This window comes from Rhinoderma darwinii, chromosome 3 (genome assembly GCF_050947455.1).
Source record: "Rhinoderma darwinii isolate aRhiDar2 chromosome 3, aRhiDar2.hap1, whole genome shotgun sequence".
Taxonomy (NCBI): Eukaryota; Metazoa; Chordata; class Amphibia; order Anura; family Rhinodermatidae; genus Rhinoderma; species Rhinoderma darwinii.
In genome coordinates this window covers 244,291,446-244,313,582 of record NC_134689.1, presented here as the reverse complement: position 1 = coordinate 244,313,582, position 22,137 = coordinate 244,291,446, and the positions used below count along the sequence as shown (strand labels likewise).

Sequence of the window (22,137 nt, the reverse complement as noted above, 5' to 3'; positions counted from 1 at the left end):
TATGTAAATATCTGTATTTTAGTTTGAATCAGTTCAAAGTGTGGTAAGAGAAAAAAAAAATGTCATTGAATAGGAAGTATCTCCATTAAGTGTGAATATACTCTTGGCTAGCACCAGCAACTGCTAGCCGCTCAGCTCTCTTCACAATGTTACAATATTAGTATTTGCATCGTGAGTTCTATTACCAGAAAAAAACAACATGGTCGGAACATGAAACATTATTATTTATTGAACATTGCATGCATTGTGTATGTTAATGTAAATAATATTGATTATCCAAATAGTATCATCACTTTTCAAAATTCACATAACAATCTAGTAAGCTTCTTTGCGTAATACTAGTATGATTTGATTTTTTTTTCCTGTAACATTTACTAGCCAATTAAAAAGTTGTTTAAAACACCATGATACATTGTTTTATTTAAAAGTGTTTTAAAGGTTTACATATAATTTAAGCTACTGAAAGCGTATTAAGTGTTATTTTTATATATTTGTCTTATTAAGTCTATTTAGCATAATTCTTCATTGGATTCTCTTCCCATGAAGTCAATATGGATAGTTTTTTGGCGGTTGCCTCATCAATGGGCCATCCCCACGCCTGGAAGAATGGAGCTAGGTTCCTTTTGACATCATCAGAGAACGTCGCCGCCCAAAGATTCATCTTATCATTCTTGATATTACTGACTTTGGACATGGTCTGGTACACTGAGAAAACTCGCTTGAAGGGATCCCAACCAAAACCCTCTTGTAGCTGAAACAATGAAGACAAAATATAGTACATTTAAAGATACAGTTTTATGTCATTCTGTCTATGCAGGGACGAATGATGAATATATTACAATATAAAACAAAGGCACATAAAACTGAACATCAGCATTACTACGTGCATGAATGTAAAATACAAGTATTCAGTGGTCTGCATTATAAACGGGTCAGCTCTTTCTGCTCGGGACTACTTACCATTAGCCTACTGATATACCATGGATAGTTCTGTACATAACAATGGACCCTCCGTTATTTTATAAATATATACATATATACTATATACATAACTACATCTTCTAGTCAGAATCAGTATTAGAATACTGAGGTTGCCATTATGTTCTGAAATGTTTGATTTTGTAATTGGTTTTGTTCATATCTGCGTCTTTGCTTCCATTTATAACTTGCAATGTGGTCCGTCGCGTGTCGAAGGTTAATTGGCTTTTTACTAAATTGGCTTAATGTGTCTCAAATAGTATATTTAGACTTTAAACCCCACAAGGGCTCTAAACGATCCCTGTATAGGACTGCGGAATATGTTGGCGCTATATAAGCAAAAGGAAATAAATGCAAAACTATGGGGTCTCTCCAGTTATTACATGCCCTAAGAGGACATTTGAAAAAGGGTTGCCTAAAAATGATGTTGTTTATTAGCCTATAAAATACCTGAAGATAAGTCTCAAGAGCTGTCCACACGCTCCACTCATTGAGCTTGGCTCCATTCTTCAGATACTGCTTGATTCTATTTTCTCTGGCTTCTGGCTTGAGAGCAGGATGAGCTTTATCCCTTGGGATTCCCAGCACTGTTTCATGCACATAGACCGACCACAGGTTACAGGTGGCTTCTGTGGTGTGAGGAGGAAATTCCCAAACTCCTCTTTGCTCATTGTGACCAAGTTCATGTATAGGACCCCACAGACCTTTCTTTATATTCTCAACGCTCACTAATGTAGGTGCTGATGGTAAATTACACATTATCGGGTATCCAGAATGCATCCAACCTACAGTAACAGAATGAGATGAAACATTTTAAAGGATGCAAGTTTGGGGTGCTAAAAGAACCACGGACGAAAAAAAAACCTTCTCCTTGTCATTTTACGAGCAAACACTACCTATGAAAGACCTGGTAGGATTCTTTCCATGTTGTAAATAGTTTTTCACTAAATGGTCACAATAAATGGGGAAATTATTTGGTTAGAAAATACTCTTAAATATTTTGTTTATAAAAAGCTTAGACAATTGTGATACAAATATATTAATAAATATAATTGAGAGTCTTGTGCTTTCGCACATTGCATTGACACAATAGTCTAAAGTGTTTTGGACAGACCAGATGTGTGTTTTTTTGTGATTTTTATTTTTTTGTATTGTTCATTTATTTCTTTATATTTTTATTTTTCGTGATTATTTAAAGTGGAGACCAGTAACTCCACTCACCTATATGCCTAATAGTGTAATTTCCCCTTTCCTAAAAGCTCCAGTCAGTTAAATACAGTTATCTATCTCAATTGCTCGGTTACCATCAAGCTTGGACAGGACAACTGACGGAGCTGTATTTATGTATAGATGGTATGTGCGAAAACCTACTGGATTACATGATAACTCTTTTCTTTTACTTTTGTAATCTGCTGCCCTCCTCTGGTTAACTTATAGAATACTATAGCAATGGTTTTTACATGTAAATATATATTTTAACATCATTAGAAGACATGATGGTGTCCCAATTCTGTCATATACTTCTCTTTATTTTCCAATTCTTTAAATGTAGGAGCCATTATCATGTTCTGCACCTCCATAATTGAACCCTCTAAGTACTCTGCTTTCCATCTAGTATTTGTTCTGTACAAGTGTTTACGCAAACAGTTGCATGACTTTGACATGATCCTGTGAGGGTAAAATGTAAACTTTCCTGGCTCCCCCTTACAACGGCAAGAATAAACAATTAAATCCAGTAACTCACAAGTGGTATTTTTTCAGATTTTTAGTTTGCTTTTCCCATATGACCCAGTCCGTCAAGACAACTTCTTCCAGCTACAACTAGCCTCTGCAGAGTTTGCCGCATAGACATCTTTGGCTCATGCTTTCCCAGGACTTCTGACCACCTACACAAACCTCCACATCATGCTGTCCCATTTAATAGTGCCATCCTGCTTTCACCCCTAATAATGTGTTTTCTGAGCTGCTAATACTGTACTGCATTAAAAAGCAGTCCTCACAGTAAATAGTACGATACATACAGTATAGTGACCCCCAAAGTGCCCCAGAGTAAATAGCCCCATACAGATAGTGCTCCATAATTAATATCCCCATACACATAGTGCCCCCTTTAAAGTGCCCTACAGTAAGTAGCACCAGAAAGTGCCCCATAATAAATAGTGCCATTTTACAGATAGTGCCCCATATAAAATGGTACCATATAGAATACATAGGGCCCCCATAGTGTACCATTTAAAATTGTGTCATATTTAGTTAACCATATAAAGTTGTGCCATAAATAGTGCCTCATGTAAATCTGTGCCATATAGAGAAATAGTTAACAATACTTACCTATCCTTATTCTGTTGAGGAGTTCAGCACTGCCTCTCCTCTCCCCCTGCCCAGCAGTCAGCAGCCTTACACTGGCTGATGTGATGACATCATCCCATCATGTCAGTCACCAACGTGCAGTAACGAATAGGCCCCCCCAAGGAGACCCCTAAATTAATTCAGACCCCAAACCAGACTCTCAAATTAATTCAGGTCCTTAGACCACACCCTAAATTCATTCAGACCCCAGAACGGACCCCAAAAATAGTTCAGACCACTGACACCTAAATTAAATCAGACCCCAGACCAACCCCCAAAATTAAGTCAGACCCCAGACCACTAAATCAAATAGGACCCGAGGCCTGACCCCTTAATTACAGGGGTATTCCGGTTACAACAAGTTACCCTCTATCCTGATGGTAAGGGGTAAGTTGCTGATCAGTGGGTGTTCGACAGCTCGGACCCCCACCGTTTACGTGAACGGGGGTCCCATACCCCTCGTTTGAACCGAGCAGCATGTCGCTCATGCACACTGTCGTTCCATTAATTCTCTATGGGAGTGGCGGAGATATCCGAGTACAGCGTGAAAAAAAAAAAAAAAATAAATTCAGAGATCTCTATTTTTCTACCGCTCCCAGCTTCTCCCTAACTCAGGGTGGCGGTACAGGTAATGTTCTGACGCTAACTTGCATCAGGACCTTGTGCACCAGGCCTCTCTGACTGAGGGGCTTGCACTAATGAAGACAAAAACTTTCGCCTAAGCTGCCCCCCTACTGCCCGAATGTAGATTCACTAGAATGTATCTTGTCTAACAATCCTCTGTGGGCTAAGTACATCACCAGCACAACTCTATCTGTTCTCCTGGGGGGTTTGCAGTATTGTATCAATGTAGTTGGGAGCCATCAGCATGCAAGCTATTTAGCTGACTAAGAGCTTCCTGGACATCGCCCTCAACAAAGATTTGTATATATGCCTTTTATTGAGTTTTTTTAAATAGTATAGAGAACTATACTAAGTGTACATTAGGGAACAATGCTCATTCATCACAAAATATGACATTATAGAAGGAAAATAAGACATCATAAGAAAAAACTGGAATTATGCCACAATAGTAAGGTTCAATCCAAGGGGCCTGAAATTCAGCTATGGAGAAAACACCAAGTTAGTTGACAGTTATTAGAATACAACTGCCAACATAATAAACATAGTAAACATAACATGTCAGCCAACACATACATCTGTAATAACATATTAATCAGAAGATATTGATAATCGGTCAAGTAAAAAAAAAAAACCCTACTTGAGCCATCCTGTTTTCCCAATAAGAAGCACCCATGTCTTTATCATATGTTATTAGATTCTCTGGAGAGAAGAGCCGGCAAGCTTTTTAGCCAAGCGTGCCAATGACGTTTAAGTGCAATCAATTGTGATGGATTAGAGGCTAATGCAAACTTGTGATGCATATGGGAGTTAACCTTAGCACATAAATCCGTAATTGTTGGGTTAGTAGAAGCCACGCACTTTAGCGCGGAGGTTAAAATATACACCGCAGGCCAGCGGTGGTCTGGAGACATCTCTGCTACCCTGATATTCAATAAGGCCATATCTGAGGCTGGAGGAACATCATAACTAGCCACCAAGGAAATAATCTGAAAAGTAGCCTCCCAGAACACTTTGACTATTGGGCAGGACCACCACATATGCTCCAATGTCCCTACTTGCCCACATTGTCTCCAACTGAGACTTGAGTATCCCGGAATATCATGAACCAATCGAGAAGGGTAAAGATACCAACGTAAATGTATTTTTTTTTACTTGTTCCAAGTGATTCACACAATGAGAGGAACGCATCAGCTAGTCGCAAGCACTTCTCCACTGAGTCACAGTTGTCAGAATATTCAAATCATGATCCCATTTGTGCATATATGGCAATTTCTCATCCACATTCCCCAACCTCAACAATGCTTTATAGGCAGTGGACATCCCCCTCATGGTTTTTATAGCCCAATATAAACCTTTGAATTGGAGACGATGTGCTTACAACCTGCTGCTGAGGACACTTTTGAAGAGCATGACAAATTTGCAAGTATTCATAGAATGCCACCTTTGGTAAAGTGGCTTCACAGCTTAGGTCCTCAAATGACCAAAAATAGAATTACAATAGAATTTATCTATAGTATCTATCCCTGACCTGCTCCACAACTGGAAATTCGAGTGGGGTATATGATATTCTAAACTTTTTAAAGAGAGATATTTAAATGGGATCTGTATATACTATTTATGTTTTAACAAATATCTTCAAACACCCAAAGTGGCCTGCATAGATGCCAAAGGAATATTCGTAACAGACTGTTGTAAACATTCCGCCTCCAAAAGAAGTCTAGTAGATTGAAACTTAGTAAAGGTTCTTTCTGCCTAAATCCATTTATGGTAAATCCATTTATGGTCAGCAACAGGATTCCACCACTCCCGCAATGTATCAATTAAAGTGGCTCGGTGGTACAAAGCGAGATTAGGAACACCCATGCCTCCAAATTTAATAGGTAGGTATAGTAGATTACTGTCATTTTGTGTGTAAATGTCCTGTGCTTGTTACTTGAAAAGAATAAAAATCTACAATCATAAAAGAATACAACTGCCAAAATTCACTCATCGCCCTTTTTTTATCATATGCCTCCATGCACACTTCATGGAACTGGCTGCACACTATAACATGTTTGTGATATTCCACTGCAATGGCCCATATTTTATTTTATATATATATATATATATATATATATATATATATATATATATATATATATATATATATATATATATATATATATATAGCTAATAGGTTGGTAAATGCTGATTAATGGTTATTTGTGTTAACCAAACATTAGTGCTTGGCAAAATAAGTGCTAGGCTACACATTCTCCTGTCTATATCTTGCTAACAATTTTTACATGTGTTCAGATGCCGTAGACCTCATGGATGTCTAGATCTACTGCACCTTCATGTAGTATGTGATGTATGATCTATCCCTTACCTGCTGAGATCTGAACATCAGCCACAATTCTTTCTGGACGAGGCAGTTTCTTCGAGACAGACGCAAGATCTACTATTGCTAACATGATCTCATCCCATAAAGACAACAGAGATTCTGGATCTTCTAGTGAGCGTATTGCATCAGAGGGAACTGTAAGGATAATGTTTTCTGTAATAAGCTCAGCCCAAGGAGCTGTTAAAGAACGAATTGTATCCACCCACGAGGAAACGCTAGTCTGACCTGGTGAGAAGACACATTTCATCAGATCAATGCATCAAATTAAGAGCTGAGCTTAAAGCATCATTATACAAAAAGATATATATATATATTACCTTTAGTCTTTACTTCTGAATACTGAAAACCCCAAAGACAAAATAGGAGAGAAAAAAGAAAAGAGCAGAGAAAGGTGTAATTTTGGACAGCTCCGTCATGTTCTGCTACATGCATTTCATAGAGTTTCTGAAAACCACATCATCCACTGACTAATCTAAATATTTCTGGAGAAAAGCAAAACTTCTCTAGCATGAGACCCCGTAGCATAGGACAACAGTGTATTTATTTATGCTATGTATTATTCTGCTGACTGATGCTCATACACGTGATTTGATAAATATGAATCAAAATGATAAATGTATTTATATTTAATGAGATTAGGAAATACCGATTTACATATAACATTAAAGGTCCAGATAATAAAACATAATCTTTTTTTCTAATCTGTTTATTTTCTGATTGTAGATTGTTTTTATTCTATTTTCTGTACATTATCATGGGGCAGCCATCTTGCCTGAGCTTCTGTTAAAGGGAATGTGTCGCTAGAAATGTTTTTGTTTTTTTTTTAGTTAAACAATTAGTATTTGAGTGATTTGTTTTAATTTTTTCACAAGTCAGGAAATATTATAAATTAGATTCTAATTTATAACATTTCCATGTGCTGGTCACTAGAGGGAGCAGTTCCCGAAATTGTAGCATGGTCAATGTGGTAAAGCAACCTCATTGCTTTATGCTGCAAATTTGGAGTAGACACACTCGCTCTAGTGTCCTCACACAATCCCCCCTCCCTTATTCTGGCTAGTGCCAGGAGAAGGAGGGGGTTGAATCTTCAAACCCCCTACACTGTGTGCCGCCATTTTATGAGCGAATGCACAGTGTAGGAGGATTAGATACAGTGCTAAGCAGACAGTATAACACGAACATAATACACACATCACAAAGACAAACATAACTGACCTGCTCCTGCCGCCGCTACCGACTCCGCTCCTATTCCTTGTGCCTTCGATTCCTTGAACATATGGCCGGAAGCCGGTGGCCGGAATTCGTCATCTGACTGTCCGGCAGCAGCTTCCGGTCCACATGAAAATGGCGCCGGATTTCGTTCTGCTAACGAGCTTCGTTTTGGTCTGTGTGGGAGCGGCGCATACGCTGCAGTGAATGGAACGGCTCCCGTTCCCATTCTCTATGGGGATGTATGTGCCGTATTCCATCTCTGTATGTGTCGTTAATCGACACATACAGAGATGGAAAAAAAATGGCAGCCCCCATAGAGAAGTAAAAATAAAAAAAAAGTAAAAAGTAGAACACACGAACACAAATAAATAAATTTTATTTTTTTATCATACTAAAAGCAAATTATAAAAAAATTAAAACATTTCATGACACCTTCCCTTTAACAGTATTTAGAGATATGCTTTACAGCAGCCACATAGAAACCTGTGAACAGGAAGGGAGTCATTGACTTCTATTAGAGAGTTTTCTAGGCATGCTCCGTGACCTGTGCAGAGGTCATTGTGCAGGAAGGGATAGGAGAAGAGCTGTGTCCATCACTTAGTGTCAATGCTGAATCCTGTGTTATTTATATATAGGTGTTACCTTTCATTGTAATCCTGACTGTGATGATAATGAGACATCTGATGAGAAGTGATCTCTACAGAACAGGAAGTGTGAGACTCAGTGGCCAGAGGGAAATCAGCAAGATTTTAGGATTATTTTGTAATATAGATAATGACATAGATAACTCCAATCCCATGTGTTTAACCCTCTCAGATGTCGCGGTCAATAGTGACCGCGGCTTCTAAGCCATTAGACAAAGGGGGGCTCCTCAGTCACCCCATCCTTCCCCCCCACAACACAATCGCAGGTAGTTATTATGGCAGCCTGGGAGCCCCCGGTCTAATACAGAAGTATTGCAGTGTATTGTACCAGCGATCTAACGATCGCTTGCTCAAGTCCCCTAGTGAGACTAAACAAACATTCTTACTCTTTTTTAAAACTTATTTCATGCCAGATGTCATCAATTTTAACTTTGAAATAAGTGGACTGGTCATCAGCACTAAGATCTGTGATAGGCGTCTGCAATTTAGGATTAAGGAGGGAGTGAAAGAGATGTTCTGGATTATTAGATAGTGTGGAAATAAGGGAGCTGAAATAGACTTGTTTATCAAGGTGAATGGCAGAGTTTTAAGTTTTGAGCATAAATTTGTAATAAAGGGAATCCTGCACACCTCGAGCACTGGTGAAGAAAACTAATTTCAGGCATGTGCCAAAGTTGCTGCCGTCTGTGTCGGAAGGTTGGGAGTTTAGGAGACGTCCCCTGCAGCTAATAGCAGGAGAGTGAAGAGAGAGACAGAAGATGTTTCAGTGATTTATGAGAAAGTATTGTCATATGGTAGTAGACCTGTCAAGTGAATGCCTGTACTTACCTTTTATAAATGTTGGAGCTGGTTCTGCTCCATAGATTGTTACTGGAACAATTCCTAGTTGGCTTTTCCCCGTGACAATAACATACAGAAGTCCTCCCCAGATACAGGATATCACAACCTTCTCACCAACAACATCCTTTTTATGCACAACTACTGGTGCACGACACAACTCTACAGCTGCACTCAGGTCATCTGACTGACAGCCAACCTGCACCTGAAATAAACAAGCAAGACTTTAACCCCTAGGCGCACCACGGCGCAACTGTTAGTCCTGGTGGCCAGTGTCTTAGTGCACCATGACGTACAGTTACTGTGCGGTTCCCTAATGCACACTGTCGGGAGCTGGGAACCGGGATGTCGGGGATAGCTGACACTCCACTGTTGCCGATCAGCGGCTGATTTAGGCAATTAACCCCTTAAATGCGGCGATCGATTGCAATTGCCGCATTTTAGGGGTTTGTAGCGCATCGGCAGACCCCAGCCTCTGGCTGGTCCTCATAGGCTTACTGTCAGAGTGACTACGTTTTCACACTGACAGTTGGAATACATCACACTACCTAGGTACTGTAATGTATAATAGCAGTGTAAATAGAAGATTAAAAAGTAAAAAAAAAGTATATAAAAATGTTTTATAAAACTGTAAAAATAAAAGTGTTTTTTTTTCCCTATAATAAGTCTTTCATTATAGGAAACGACTCAAACTATAAAACTACAATGTTATTTTTCCCGCACGGTGAACACCACAAAAAAATAAACGAAAAACAATGCCAGAATCACTATTTTTTAGTCACCACCCCTCCCAAAATATACAATAAAAAGTGATCAAAAAGTCGCATATAGGCCAAAATAGTACTAAAAAAAACTACAACCCGTCCAGCAAAAAACAAGCCCTTACACAGCTTTTTTGACTGAAAAATAAAAATAGTTATGGCTTTCAGAATATGGTGACACAAAAAGTAAATTATTTTATAAAAGGTGATTTTATTTCACAAACTTTGCAAAACATAAAAACTCTCTCTCTCTCTCTCTCTCTCTCTCTCTCTCTCTATATACAGTGAAGGAAATACGTATTTGATCCCTTGCTGATTTTGTAAGTTTGACCACTGTCAAAGTCATGAGCAGTCTAGAATTTTTAGGCTAGGTTAATTTTACCAGTGAGAGATAGATTATATTAAAAAAAAAAGAAGAAAATCACATTGTCAAAGTTATATATATTTATTTGCATTGTGCACAGAGAAATAAGTATTTGATCCCCTACCAACCATTAAGAGTTCGGCCTCCTCCAGACCAGTTACACGCTCCAAATCAACTTGGTGCCTGCAGTAAAGACAGCTCTTACATGGCCACCTGTATAAAAGACTCCTGTCCACAGACTCAATTAATCAGTCTGACTCTAACCTCTACAACATGGGCAAGACCAAAGAGCTTTCTAAGGATGTCAGGGACAAGATCATAGACCTGCACAAGGCTGGAATGGGCTACAAACCATAAGTAAGACGCTGGGTGAGAAGGAGACAACTGTTGGTGCAATAGTAAGAAAATGGAAGACATATAAAATGACTGACAATCGACATCGATCTGGGGCTCCATGCAAAATCTCACCTCGTGGGGTATCCTTGATCCTGAGGAAGGTGAGAGCTCAGCCGAAAACTACACGGGGAGAACTTGTTAATGATCTCAAGGCAGCTGGGACCACAGTCACCAAGAAAACAATTGGTAACACATTACGCCGTAATGGATTAAAATCCTGCAGTGCCCGCAAGGTCCCCCTGCTCAAGAAGGCACATGTACAGGCCCGTCTGAAGTTTGCAAATGAACATCTGGATGATTCTGAGAGTGATTGGGAGAAGGTGCTGTGGTCAGATGAGACTAAAATTGAGTTCTTTGGCATTAACTCAACTCGCCGTGTTTGGAGGAAGAGAAATGCTGCCTATGACCCAAAGAACACCGTCCCCACTGTCAAGCATGGAGGTGGAAACATTATGTTTTGGGGGTGTTTCTCTACTAAGGTCATAGGACTACTTCACCGCATAATGGGAGAATGGATGGAGCCATGTACCGTCAAATCCTGAGTGACAACCTCCTTCCCTCCACCAGGACATTAAAAATGGCTCGTGGCTGGGTCTTCCAGCACGACAATGACCCGAAACATACAGCCAAGGCAACAAAGGAGTGGCTCAAAAAGAAGCACATTAAGGTCATGGAGTGGCCTAGCCAGTCTCCAGACCTTAACCCCATCGAAAACTTATGGAGAGAGCTGAAGATCCGAATTGCCAAGCGACAGCCTTGAAATCTTAATGATTTACAGATGATCTGCAAAGAGGAGTGGGCCAAAATTCCAACTAACATGTGTGCAAACCTCATCATCAACTACAAAAAACATCTGACTGCTGTGCTTGCCAACAAGGGTTTTGCCACCAAGTATTAAGTCTTGTTTGCCAAAGGGATCAAATACTTATTTCTCTGTGCACAATGCAAATAAATATATATAATTTTGACTATGTGATTTTCTTTTTTTTTTTTATATATAACCTATCTCTAACTGGTACAATTAACCTAGCCTAAAAATTCTAGACTGTTCATGTCTTTGACAGTGGGCAAACTTACAAAATCAGCAAGGGATCAAATACTTATTTCCTTCACTGTATATATATATATGTATAGAATCCAAAAATCAGGCAGCACTCCAAGGTATAAGCAAGGTAGAAAAAGGTTCTTTATTGGTCCATATACACACGACGTTTCAGCTCAACACAGGAGCCTTTCTCAAGTGAACAGATTCATGTCATGACCACACATTTCAAATGACCTGAATTCAGGGTTCTGTATTTAATCCTCTACGTAGTAGACTGAGGTCTCTTTATATATATATACACACATACATATTTGACATTCTAGTACATATTGTCTTCCTGTATCAAATAGGAGTAATAAAGGTTTTTCCCCTTCACTCGTAAAATTCAATTTCTCATTGTGGATTTTCTTTGCATGTCTATGATTAGCATTTGCCCTCTTTGGGTATGGCTGATTGGCGTTCCCTTCGTGACTGCGCATGCGTGACATGCGCAGCACGAATACTAATGCTTCTAATGCTTCTGACGGCTCGACAATGGTGATTGCAGCACATGTTTTGTATTTACGTTGGAGCCGGATCCTTATTCTCGGTGAGTCCCTCAAGTGTAGTGATATCTACACATGTGCACGATCCTATCTAATTATATACAATTTAAAGATTGTTAGACTATATAACTTTCTGTAATGTATTATGTTATGTATTACAGTCCTGTTGTGATAGTATCTTTATAACACATTCCTCACTCATTTAATGTTGCATATATGAATTCACTATGTACCTTTTGGCAACCTTATATGTGTTGTTGCATTTTATTGGCACTACTTTTTTATAATATTGGTTCTCCTATAAATGTGTGGTCATGACATGAATCTGTTCACTTGAGAAAGGCTCCTGTGTTGAGCTGAAACGTCGTGTGTATATGGACCAATAAAGCACCTTTTTCTACCTTGCTTATACCTTGGAGTGCTGCCTGATTTTTGGATTCTACTACAGCAGGTCTGTTAGCCCTGACCTGGGCAGGTCGGCACCCAAATACAATTTACAAGGCTGTGCGGCTGACATTGTATTTGGACTTTTTTATATATATGTATACATATATAGTATCGCCGCAATCATACCGATCCACAGAATAAAGTAAAATGTAATTTATAGCACACTGTGAACGCCGTAAGAAATAAAGAATTTAAAACGTAAAAAGTTATGGCTCTCAGAATGTGTTGATACAAAACAATTTCTTTTTTTAATGGTTTAGGCTGGGCCCCTTAGTTCCAGTGAAGAGTAATGTAAATGATACAGCAAACAAAGATATTTTGGAAAATCGTATGCTTCCAACATTGTGACAACAGTTTGGGGAAGGCCCTTTACTGTTCCAGAACGAGTTTGCCCCTGTGCACAAAGTGAGGCCCAATAATGAGTGGCCCTGAACAGAGCCCAGACCTTATCCCCTTCGAACACCCTTGGTAAGAAATTGGACGCCGATTGCGAGCCAAACCTTCTTGTCCAACATTAGTGTCCGACCTCACAAATGTTCTTTTGGCTGAATGGGCACAAATTCCCAGACACACTCCAATATCTTGTGGAAAGCTTTCCCAGAAGAGTTGAAGCTGTTATAGCCGCAAAAGGGGGCCCAACTCCATACCAACAGTCATGGTTTTGGAATGGGAATATCCAACAAGCTTATATATGTGTGATGTCAAGTGTCCCCTTACTTTTGGCCATATACCTTATGTCTCGACACAGATTATTACAGATAATTACAGTTCTGTACCATAGAGCCATAGGTACTCTACTTATGTGTAGCACTGTATTCTCCTCTAGAAACAATTGAGGGGAGTATACCTCTGTAATACAATATATTTTCTAATAGATTATTTATAAACTCGTATGAGTCTGTGAGAAAAAACCTCTATATACCTGCCTCTGTTTGAAAACAAAGGCATGCAGGGGTACAGTATGAGCTCATAGCAATGTAATTGAAACATATAAGGAATTACGTTGGTTAATCAACTAGGGTATTCCAGCCTAAAGCATTTTACACCTATCCACTGGGTAGGTGATAAATGTTAGATCAGTGGTGGTCCACCTGCTCAGTACCCTCACAGATCTTCAGAACTGGAGTTCCTGTTCCCCCGGTCCCTTCAGCTGCAGGACGGCACCTAGGGGTAGTTTGAATGGAGCGGTGGCCGGGATTGCCTGGTGCCTCTTTATTCAAAGTCCATAGGTCTGACAGAAACAACCGAATCTATTCAGTGGATAGGTGAAAAATAATTTAGGCTGGAATACCCCTGTAAGGGGTCTTAGTCTACAGCACAATCTTTTTGCGGCACTATGGAATAAGTCCTGCATGGGTGTCCCAGGCTGTCCTAGAGCGGGTGCTCTTCTGTCTAATGACAGCCAAGATCTTGCTCTTATGGCTGGGATTGGAGGAACCATTACTCCTGGCCATTTAAGCCATTCAATTCTTTTACTAAGCCTGCTGTTAGGGCACACTAAGTATTGCCTTAACAACAGCCTATATCATAGTGACACAGAGGACAATGTACTAGCATACAGGAATAAACATGTAAAATAGTAATATCTTAATGAGAGCAAAAAAGAAAGTAATAAAAAATTAAATTAAAAAAAGTCTGACTTTTTTTTATTAAAAAAACGCAATTATTTAGTGTCAAATAAATTTAGTATAAAATAAATGTAAGGTTATTCAGGACAATTTTTTTTTCTTGGCGCTGCAGTTATATAATTTTTTGTTGTTCGAGTATTAAACACGGTTTTTGCCATTATTTTGGAAAAACAAAAGAAAATAGCGGGTCATTAAGGCCCAAGAAGGCCGATTTATGCACGACAAACCCCAAAATGTAGCTAAATTCAAAAAGTTTTCGAAATTTGGACCAAAATCGATTAGTTTAGAGTTGATTTGCTTATCTCTAGTGGATAGGCAAGAAATTACACATGCAATTACATACATCATTTCTACGTTTATCGCCTCAGTGTGTTCTTTGTTAAAAATGCTATAAAAATAAGTTTATCTGATAAAAAAAAAAGAGAATAAAATGATCCTAGAATTGAATCTAGAAAGCGTCTGAGAGTTACCTGGAGACCTTTCCCAACAACTGAGGCTGGAAATACAAATGTTGCTCTTTTATTGGGAGGCAAGTAAAGTCCCGTACTTCTCCATGCATCACCACCTGCAATGACAGCGTAAGTGTTACCATATATACAGTATATATATATATATATATATATATATATAGAGAGAGAGAGAGAGAGAGAGAGAGAAAGAGACAGAGAGAAAGAGAGAAGAGAGAGTGTCTAGGGTACATTTTACAGCGTCCTTAGATATCATAGTCAGGCATTGGTGTCGCTTTAGTTTTAGGACGAATGGGAATTAGTGGCCTGCAAGTACATAGGCAAAGGACAAGGGACTGCAGACGGCATCTTAGAAAAAATCAAAAACATTAATTTAGAATGTCTGCCTCTTTAATTTTTGGTGACCTTAATGGGTGATATTCATTTTTCCTGGGCTTAAGAGTTAGGAGGTGTATATATGAGGGCTTAAAGAGAACCTATCACCTCTGTTATGCAATGTAAAGTAGTGACAGACACACCGATATCAGCGGTCTGTCACTAATATGTTAATGTAAAGATGTTATGAAGAGCTTACAGTTTAATCATTACAGCGCGCTGCTAGAGATGAGTCCGGCATAATCATGAGTTGTTGCTCCCCCACCCAGCCGCCGCTAATTGACAGATTTCCGCCTATTACTGGGCTGTTAATGCCAGTGCTCGCAGACTAGCAACAACGTATGCGCACCTTTGTGGAAAACGGTGGTCCACCGATCCTGCCATGCCTGGTTAGACTAAGTGGGCAAAAGCGTGCCAAACACATGGGTAACCAGATGGGCAAACTTAGAGGAATTTCCCAGTACCTGAAAACCTCTCTCTATGCACATCAGAAGAAAACAATGGGTTAAATTTTTTAAAAAATTCAGTAAACAGGAGATGTATAAATCCATTTACAGTGAGTCCCATCTCGTGGCAGCTGCAGGCAGGCAACGTTTTATCATTTCGTGTGTGATTGTGTGAAGGGAAGCAGATTTGGAGCGGTTTGATGAAGAATGTAGAAAGTTGGCAAAGTAGGCATAATCTAGGGGAAGGGGGTTATTTTGTATTCAGCACCAATACACTTGGAACCCCTGTAAAAAGCCTGCATTTGTAGTAGTGGTGAGAGATGAATAACATTAAACATTTACCTGATAGAGATAAATTGTTCTCTTTTTATATAAAATACATTTCTGTACCACTTTTGCACATTACCAAAGGCAAGTTATGGCATTTTGAAGGCTAATCTATCATTCTGTTACACAAATCTCACTTCATGGGGAGAATTTTTTCAGATTTCCTCACAGTTCTTTTTTGACAAGCACAAATCACTTTCAACATTTTAACTGTATTACAAATTTCACTACTAATTTAAGTCATACTTTACCGGAGTTTGTGGCATCAATCTTTACTGTTACTATGGGTTGCCCTTGAAGATCTCCCATTTTGTCTTGATCTGATTCATATAAGCAGTTGACTTCCTGAGCCAAACATATTATGAAAGCCTCTTTGGAGCAGCTTTTCACTGGATGCTCTTTACTGACTTTGGGTAACTTACATCCATGTATCAGATGTGAAAGCTCTTGCCATAGGGATACAATAAGGGGGCTTGCTGGCAACTTTAAAAAGCTTGAGACATCCTGTCTGAGCTTTGTCAACCTGGAGCTTGAGGGTGGCTTGAGCTCACCATCATTTTTTAGGTCACTCAGAAGCTGACAGACTGCTCTGAGAAAATGATATGAATTATTAGCCGACTCAGAATCAGGAACTCCATAAATGCCGTTTTTTATAGTTCTTCCCAGAATGCTTATTCCAAATTTATTGAGGATTTTGTTTCCTGGATATTGAGAAAGCACGTTTGGATGAGAGTAAGACCAGTACCAGGCTTGGCCAGCAATGAGAAGGCCTCCACCTTCTGCCACAAATTGCTGAACTTTGTCTACTTCAGCATCACTGTAAGATTTGCAGCAATATATGTCGAATTCCGGGCTCACATTCGATATTGCACAAGAGATACCTTCGCTCTGCAGCATGGAAATCAGGCCTGTTAATTCTTTGTGGACACCTATCCTGCCATTTCTTCCTGCATCCAACCACAAAATGACATTAAGAATGAAATTCTTCAGCTCTTGTCTTGCAAGGAAGTTTTCATGTGTACCCGCTATAACTCGCCCTCTGCCATAGTATGCAGCAGCAAAAAAACACTCATTGTTGTCAGTGAGTCCAATTGGAAACGCCAAGGGCCCGTGTAGCAGAAGTTCAGAAGCGGTAAAATTCCCATTAATATCAAGGCTCGAAACACCATTTAACAGCTGTTTTAGGTCCACAGCAAAGTCCACACTGCAATGAGATAAGACTTGACAATAAAAAATAAAAGTTGTATGACCTGGACACTAAACTATGCTAACATGTAATAGAAAGAAAACGCAGAAATGAGTTAAAATATCATGAAATAAATGCACTTTCTACATAGAACTAAAGAATTAAAAAACCTGATTACTATTTGCATGGTGCTGAAGCTGTATACTTACTCATCAAATAACGGAAATGGTGGTGGGTTGTCATTCATACGAAAATTCCCTTTTTCTCCTTCTCTATTAGTAATATAGATACCAGCCATAGATGTTATTTTGTTTCCAGGAAAATGGTAGAAAACGTTTAATTCTGGGTGGCATTCAGACCAATACCAGGCTTGAGCTCCAATAAGGAGACCTCCACCTTCTCTCAAAAATGACACAATTTCTGGCACATGGCTGTCATCATATCCGGGCATGCAGAGTACTCCCAAATCTTTCTTAAAGCCAGAGGTCATGTCAATCTCATGTCCAAACATAGATAGAGTGCGTGCCAGAAAACCAAGGCTGTTTTCAACTCCAATGACTGCTTCTGATGATGGTTTCAACCAGGATATCGCATTCTTCAGAAAATCCATAAACTGTGGCTCATTCAGATATGATTCATGACTCATGACAACTAAGCGGCCTTTTCCATATCTAGACGCAGCAATGAGAGCATGATTTGCAGGACTCACCAATACTGGGAATGCTGTGTCACCAGTAACAAGAAGCTTACAAGGGATACTGTCTCCCGTGAAATTCAGATTACAGATGCCTTGGACAAGTGAAGAGTAATCTTCATTAGTCAACATGATTTCTTGATAACTGTAAAGATAACAGGTAAAAATACAATAAAACACATTTTATTTCTTAAAACAGTATCCAAAATTACAGGAATACAGAATTATTCACCATAGGCAAAGACAGTGTGAATACTTTTATACTACAATTTCATTTTTGACAATGCTATATGGGTAAGGCAATTGGCAGGGGCAACAACTTGATCATTTTCAAAAGTTGTGAATTTGCTTTCCCCCATGTTTACAATGAAGTTTTGCCTATCCAGATTGTCTGATGCGTATACAGACGAGCCCACCAGAAGCCCAGTAGGACATCAATACATGGAGAGCTGGTTCCCATTACTGTAAGGACAGAATGATTATAACATATAAGAAGCTAAATCACCAGTGACTTAAAGATTATCAAGTACGTAAACGCTCTCTGTATTCAATACAATTAGCTAACACCGATAGAAAAAATAGGGAAAAATAGGTACTTGATTTAAGATGATACTAAGAAAAAGTGGATCAAGTCAATATACCAAATTAAATAGTAGAAAAGTAAAGCCTTAGGGTATGTTCGGTAACCAGAAAAAATGGTTTTGAAATCAAGCCAATTCTTTTTTTTTGCTTAATCACTTGTTAATTTATGACATATTTGTCTTAAAGGGTGTACTATTGTGAAAAATATATATAATTATTTTCGGCCGTTTTTCGACCCATAAACGGGCAGAAAAACTGAAGCAGAACGCCTCCAAACATCTGCCCATTGATTTCAATGGGAAAAACTGTGTTCTTTTCCGACAGGGCGTCTTTTGAAAAACGGGCGTGTAAAAAAACGACCGCAAAAAAGAACTACATGTCACTTCTTTTTCGTTTTTCATTGACTCTATAGAAAAACATCGCCATAAGCGGCCATAAAAAACGTTGCTAAAAAAAAGTCTGAAAATCAACATCTGTTTTCCCTTGAAAACAACTCCATATTTTCAGACGTTTTTTAGTAAGCGTGTACATATCCTTACGGGTAAAGTCAAACACAAGATGAGCTATAGTTTGCTGAAGATTTAGATCATAGTATTAAGACTAACTATATCTGTAATGATTTCTGCTTTGACTAGATGTCATTATTTTGCTATTTCTTTTAATGCTTAAAGTAAAAGATAGTATGTGGGGTATTAAAAAATTGCACCCACGCTGTAGCCGTTTTACGTTCAGCCAGGTTTCCATTACCAGGGGTGGGCAACGGAAAGTGTGGTGCTCATGTTTGTACGCTATATGCAGCAACTGATTTTGTTACTGACGTCAAGTTACAGTGAATGAAACCATGAAGCAGTCAGTGACCGTTTGATACCCTGGATTTTATTGAATTCAGCAAAAATGTTTCCCAATGTATGACACTGTCACGAAGCGGGTTAGTGGACCCACTAGGCCGTACCGCCGCAGCGGGGAGGCAGCTGGCCAAACAACAGGACACCCCAGAAATACAATGTCCCACACAAGGGTACCTGAATAGTCCAGATGGTGACCGCAGCTCTGGCACAGATGAGATGGGTGCAGCAGATGGCGCAAAACGTGGTGGATGACACAGGAGCCGCAAGTTGCGCCAGACGTGGCGGATTCCTCCGGATGTGGCAGATAACACAGGACGTGGTGGATTCCTCCGGACGTGGCGGATTCCTCCGGACGTGGCGGATCACACAGGACGTGGCGGATTCCTCCGGATGTGGCAGATGACACAGGACGTGGCAAATTCCTCCAGACGTGGCAGATGACACAGAAAGTAGCGGATTCCTCCGGACGTGGCAGATGACACAGGACGTGGCAGATTCCTGTGGACGTGGCAGATGACACAGGACGTGGCATGACTAGATACTAGGGCAAAGCACGGGAAACAGGAACGGGGAACAAGGTACGGGTAACAACAGGAACGGGAAACACTAAGGGACCATTTGCAAGACAGACTGGGAAAACTAACAACGCTCAGGCATCGAACTAGGGGGCTGGAACCCTCTTATAGCCCAGGGTACTCACGGGTCAAAGGTCGTTCAAGATGTCCGGTGCGCGCGCTGCCCCTTTAAGAGCGGGGACGAGCGTGCGAGCGCACCCTGCGGGCTCCGGCGGAGGTGAGTGGATGCAAGCGCTGGCGTCTCCTGAGGAGGAGGCTGGGGCCAGCGCTTGCCGACTCGTGGCTGCGGCTGTCAGCGGGAGGCTGGAGCTGACAGCCCGCAGCCACGGACATTACAGTATCCCCCCTCTTACGCCCCCTCTTCTTGGGACCGGAGCGAGAGAGAAACTTCTTTAGAAGAGTAGGGGCATTGAGGTTCTCCTCTGGCTCCCAGGACCTCTCTTCGGGACCAAACCCCCTCCAATCCACCAAATACAAGGTCTTTCCTCTAACTCTCTTGGTGTCCAAGATCTCTTTTACCTCAAAGATGTCCGAGGAGCCGCTGGGAGCAACCGCAGGGCTGGGAGTCTTGGAATAGCGGTTTAGGATCACAGGCTTCAGGAGGGAGACGTGGAAGGAGTTGGGAATCCTGAGGGTAGGAGGCAGCCGAAGATACTTAGGCGGCTCTCTTCTCTTAGTATCTGCCTTTCGCTTCATGCGATCTACTGCCAGCAAAATAGAGGACCGGGTCTGTTGCCAGATTTGCAGGAAGTCCACATATTCAGAGTCAGCAGCGGGAACCTGGGATGAAGTCGACACAGGAAGAGGGACTCTGGGATGTTGACTGTAGAAGATGTGAAACAGAGAGGAAGTGGTGGACTCACTTGTGTGGTTGTTGTAAGAAAATTCGGCCCATGGTAGAAGCTGTACCCAGTTATCGTGCTGTGAAGAGATGAAATGGCGGAGATAATTTTCCATGATCTGGTTGATCCTCTCAACTTGCCCATTGGACTGGGGGTGATAGGCAGAGGAAAAGTCCAATCTCACATCCAGGAGTTTACAGAGGGCTCTCCAGAACTTAGAGGTAAACTGAACCCCCCGGTCGGACACAATGTGAAGAGGCAAGCCATGCAAGCGGAAGATGTGCTGGATGAAGAGACTTGCCAGACGAGGAGCAGAAGGTAGGCCGGTCAGCGGGATAAAATGAGCCATCTTAGAGAACCGGTCCACCACCACCCAGACAGTGTTACATCCTGCTGAGGGGGGAAGGTCTGTGACGAAGTCCATCGCAATGTGCTGCCAGGGGGCATTGGGTACAGGCAGAGGTTTAAGCAGGCCGGCAGGCTTGCTGTGAGTCACTTTGTTAGAGGCACACACCGTGCAAGAAGAGACAAAGTCCAGAACATCCTTATGTAGCGTGGACCACCAAAAGTGACGAGCGATCAGGTCTCGGGTTTTACGGACACCGGCGTGCCCAGCAAGTTTAGAACTATGTCCCTAGTGGAGAATCCTTCTCCTGTCCGCCAACCGAACAAAAGTCCTCTCAGGAGGGATGTCTCTAACCTGCAGAGGATTAGCAGTGACGATGCAGGACGGGTCTATGATGGTCTGGAGGGACTCCACCGTGTCTTCCGTCTCAAACGATCTGGACAGGGTATCTGCCCTCACATTCTTGTCCGCGGGATGGTAGTGGAGCGCAAACAGAAAACGGGTGAAGAACAGCGACCACCTGGCTTGACGAGGATTAAGTCTTTGAGCAGACTGAAGGTAAGTGAGGGTCTTGTGGTGGGTGAAGATCAGGATGGGGTGAGCAGCGCGCTCCAGAAGATGTCTCCACTCCTCCAGGGCCAATTTGATGGCCAGCAGCTCCCGATCTCCAATGGAATAATTGCGCTCAGCAGAAGAAAACAGTCTAGAGTAGTAGCCACATACTACAGCCTTTCCTTTGGAGCTCCTCTGGAACAGAAGTGCACCTGCACCGACAGAGGAAGCGTCCACTTCCAGTAAGAACTGCCGAGATACGTCAGGATGATGGAGGATCGAGGCTGAAGTGAAGCCACTCTTCAGGCTATTAAATGCAGACTCTGCCTCTGGAGTCCACACTTTGGCGTTCACACCCTTCTTGGTAAGGGTCGAGATGGGAGACGTCAGAGAAGAGAAGTTAGGAATAAACTGCCGGTAGAAATTGGCGAATCCCAGGAACCGCTGTATGGCCCTTAAGCCTTGGGGACGTGGCCACTCCAGGACAGCCTTCACTTTCTCAGGATCCATCTTGAGGCCTTGATCCGAGATAATGTAGCCCAGGAAGGGCAGAGAACTCTTCTCAAAGACGCACTTCTCCAGCTTGGCGTATAAATGATTCTCCCTCAATCATAGTAGAACCTGACGAAAATGCCTCCGATGAGTCGTCTGATCTGGGGAGAAAATCAAAATATCATCGAGATA

General features: G+C 41.0%; 1 protein-coding gene across 1 annotated transcript; it reads right to left on the bottom strand.

Annotated features, from left to right (window-relative positions):
• Positions 1 to 505: 505 nt before the first annotated feature.
• LOC142748012 (TRPM8 channel-associated factor homolog) lies at positions 506 to 17,840 on the bottom strand. The gene is made up of 7 exons (XM_075855130.1): positions 17,224 to 17,840; positions 16,080 to 17,032; positions 14,684 to 14,778; positions 9,019 to 9,232; positions 6,320 to 6,559; positions 1,429 to 1,763; positions 506 to 751 (listed from the first exon to the last, which is right to left on the bottom strand). Exons 1-7 carry the CDS (start codon positions 17,838 to 17,840, stop codon positions 506 to 508), a joined length of 2,700 nt encoding a protein of 899 aa, XP_075711245.1.
• Between the last annotated feature and the right edge of the window lie 4,297 nt (positions 17,841 to 22,137).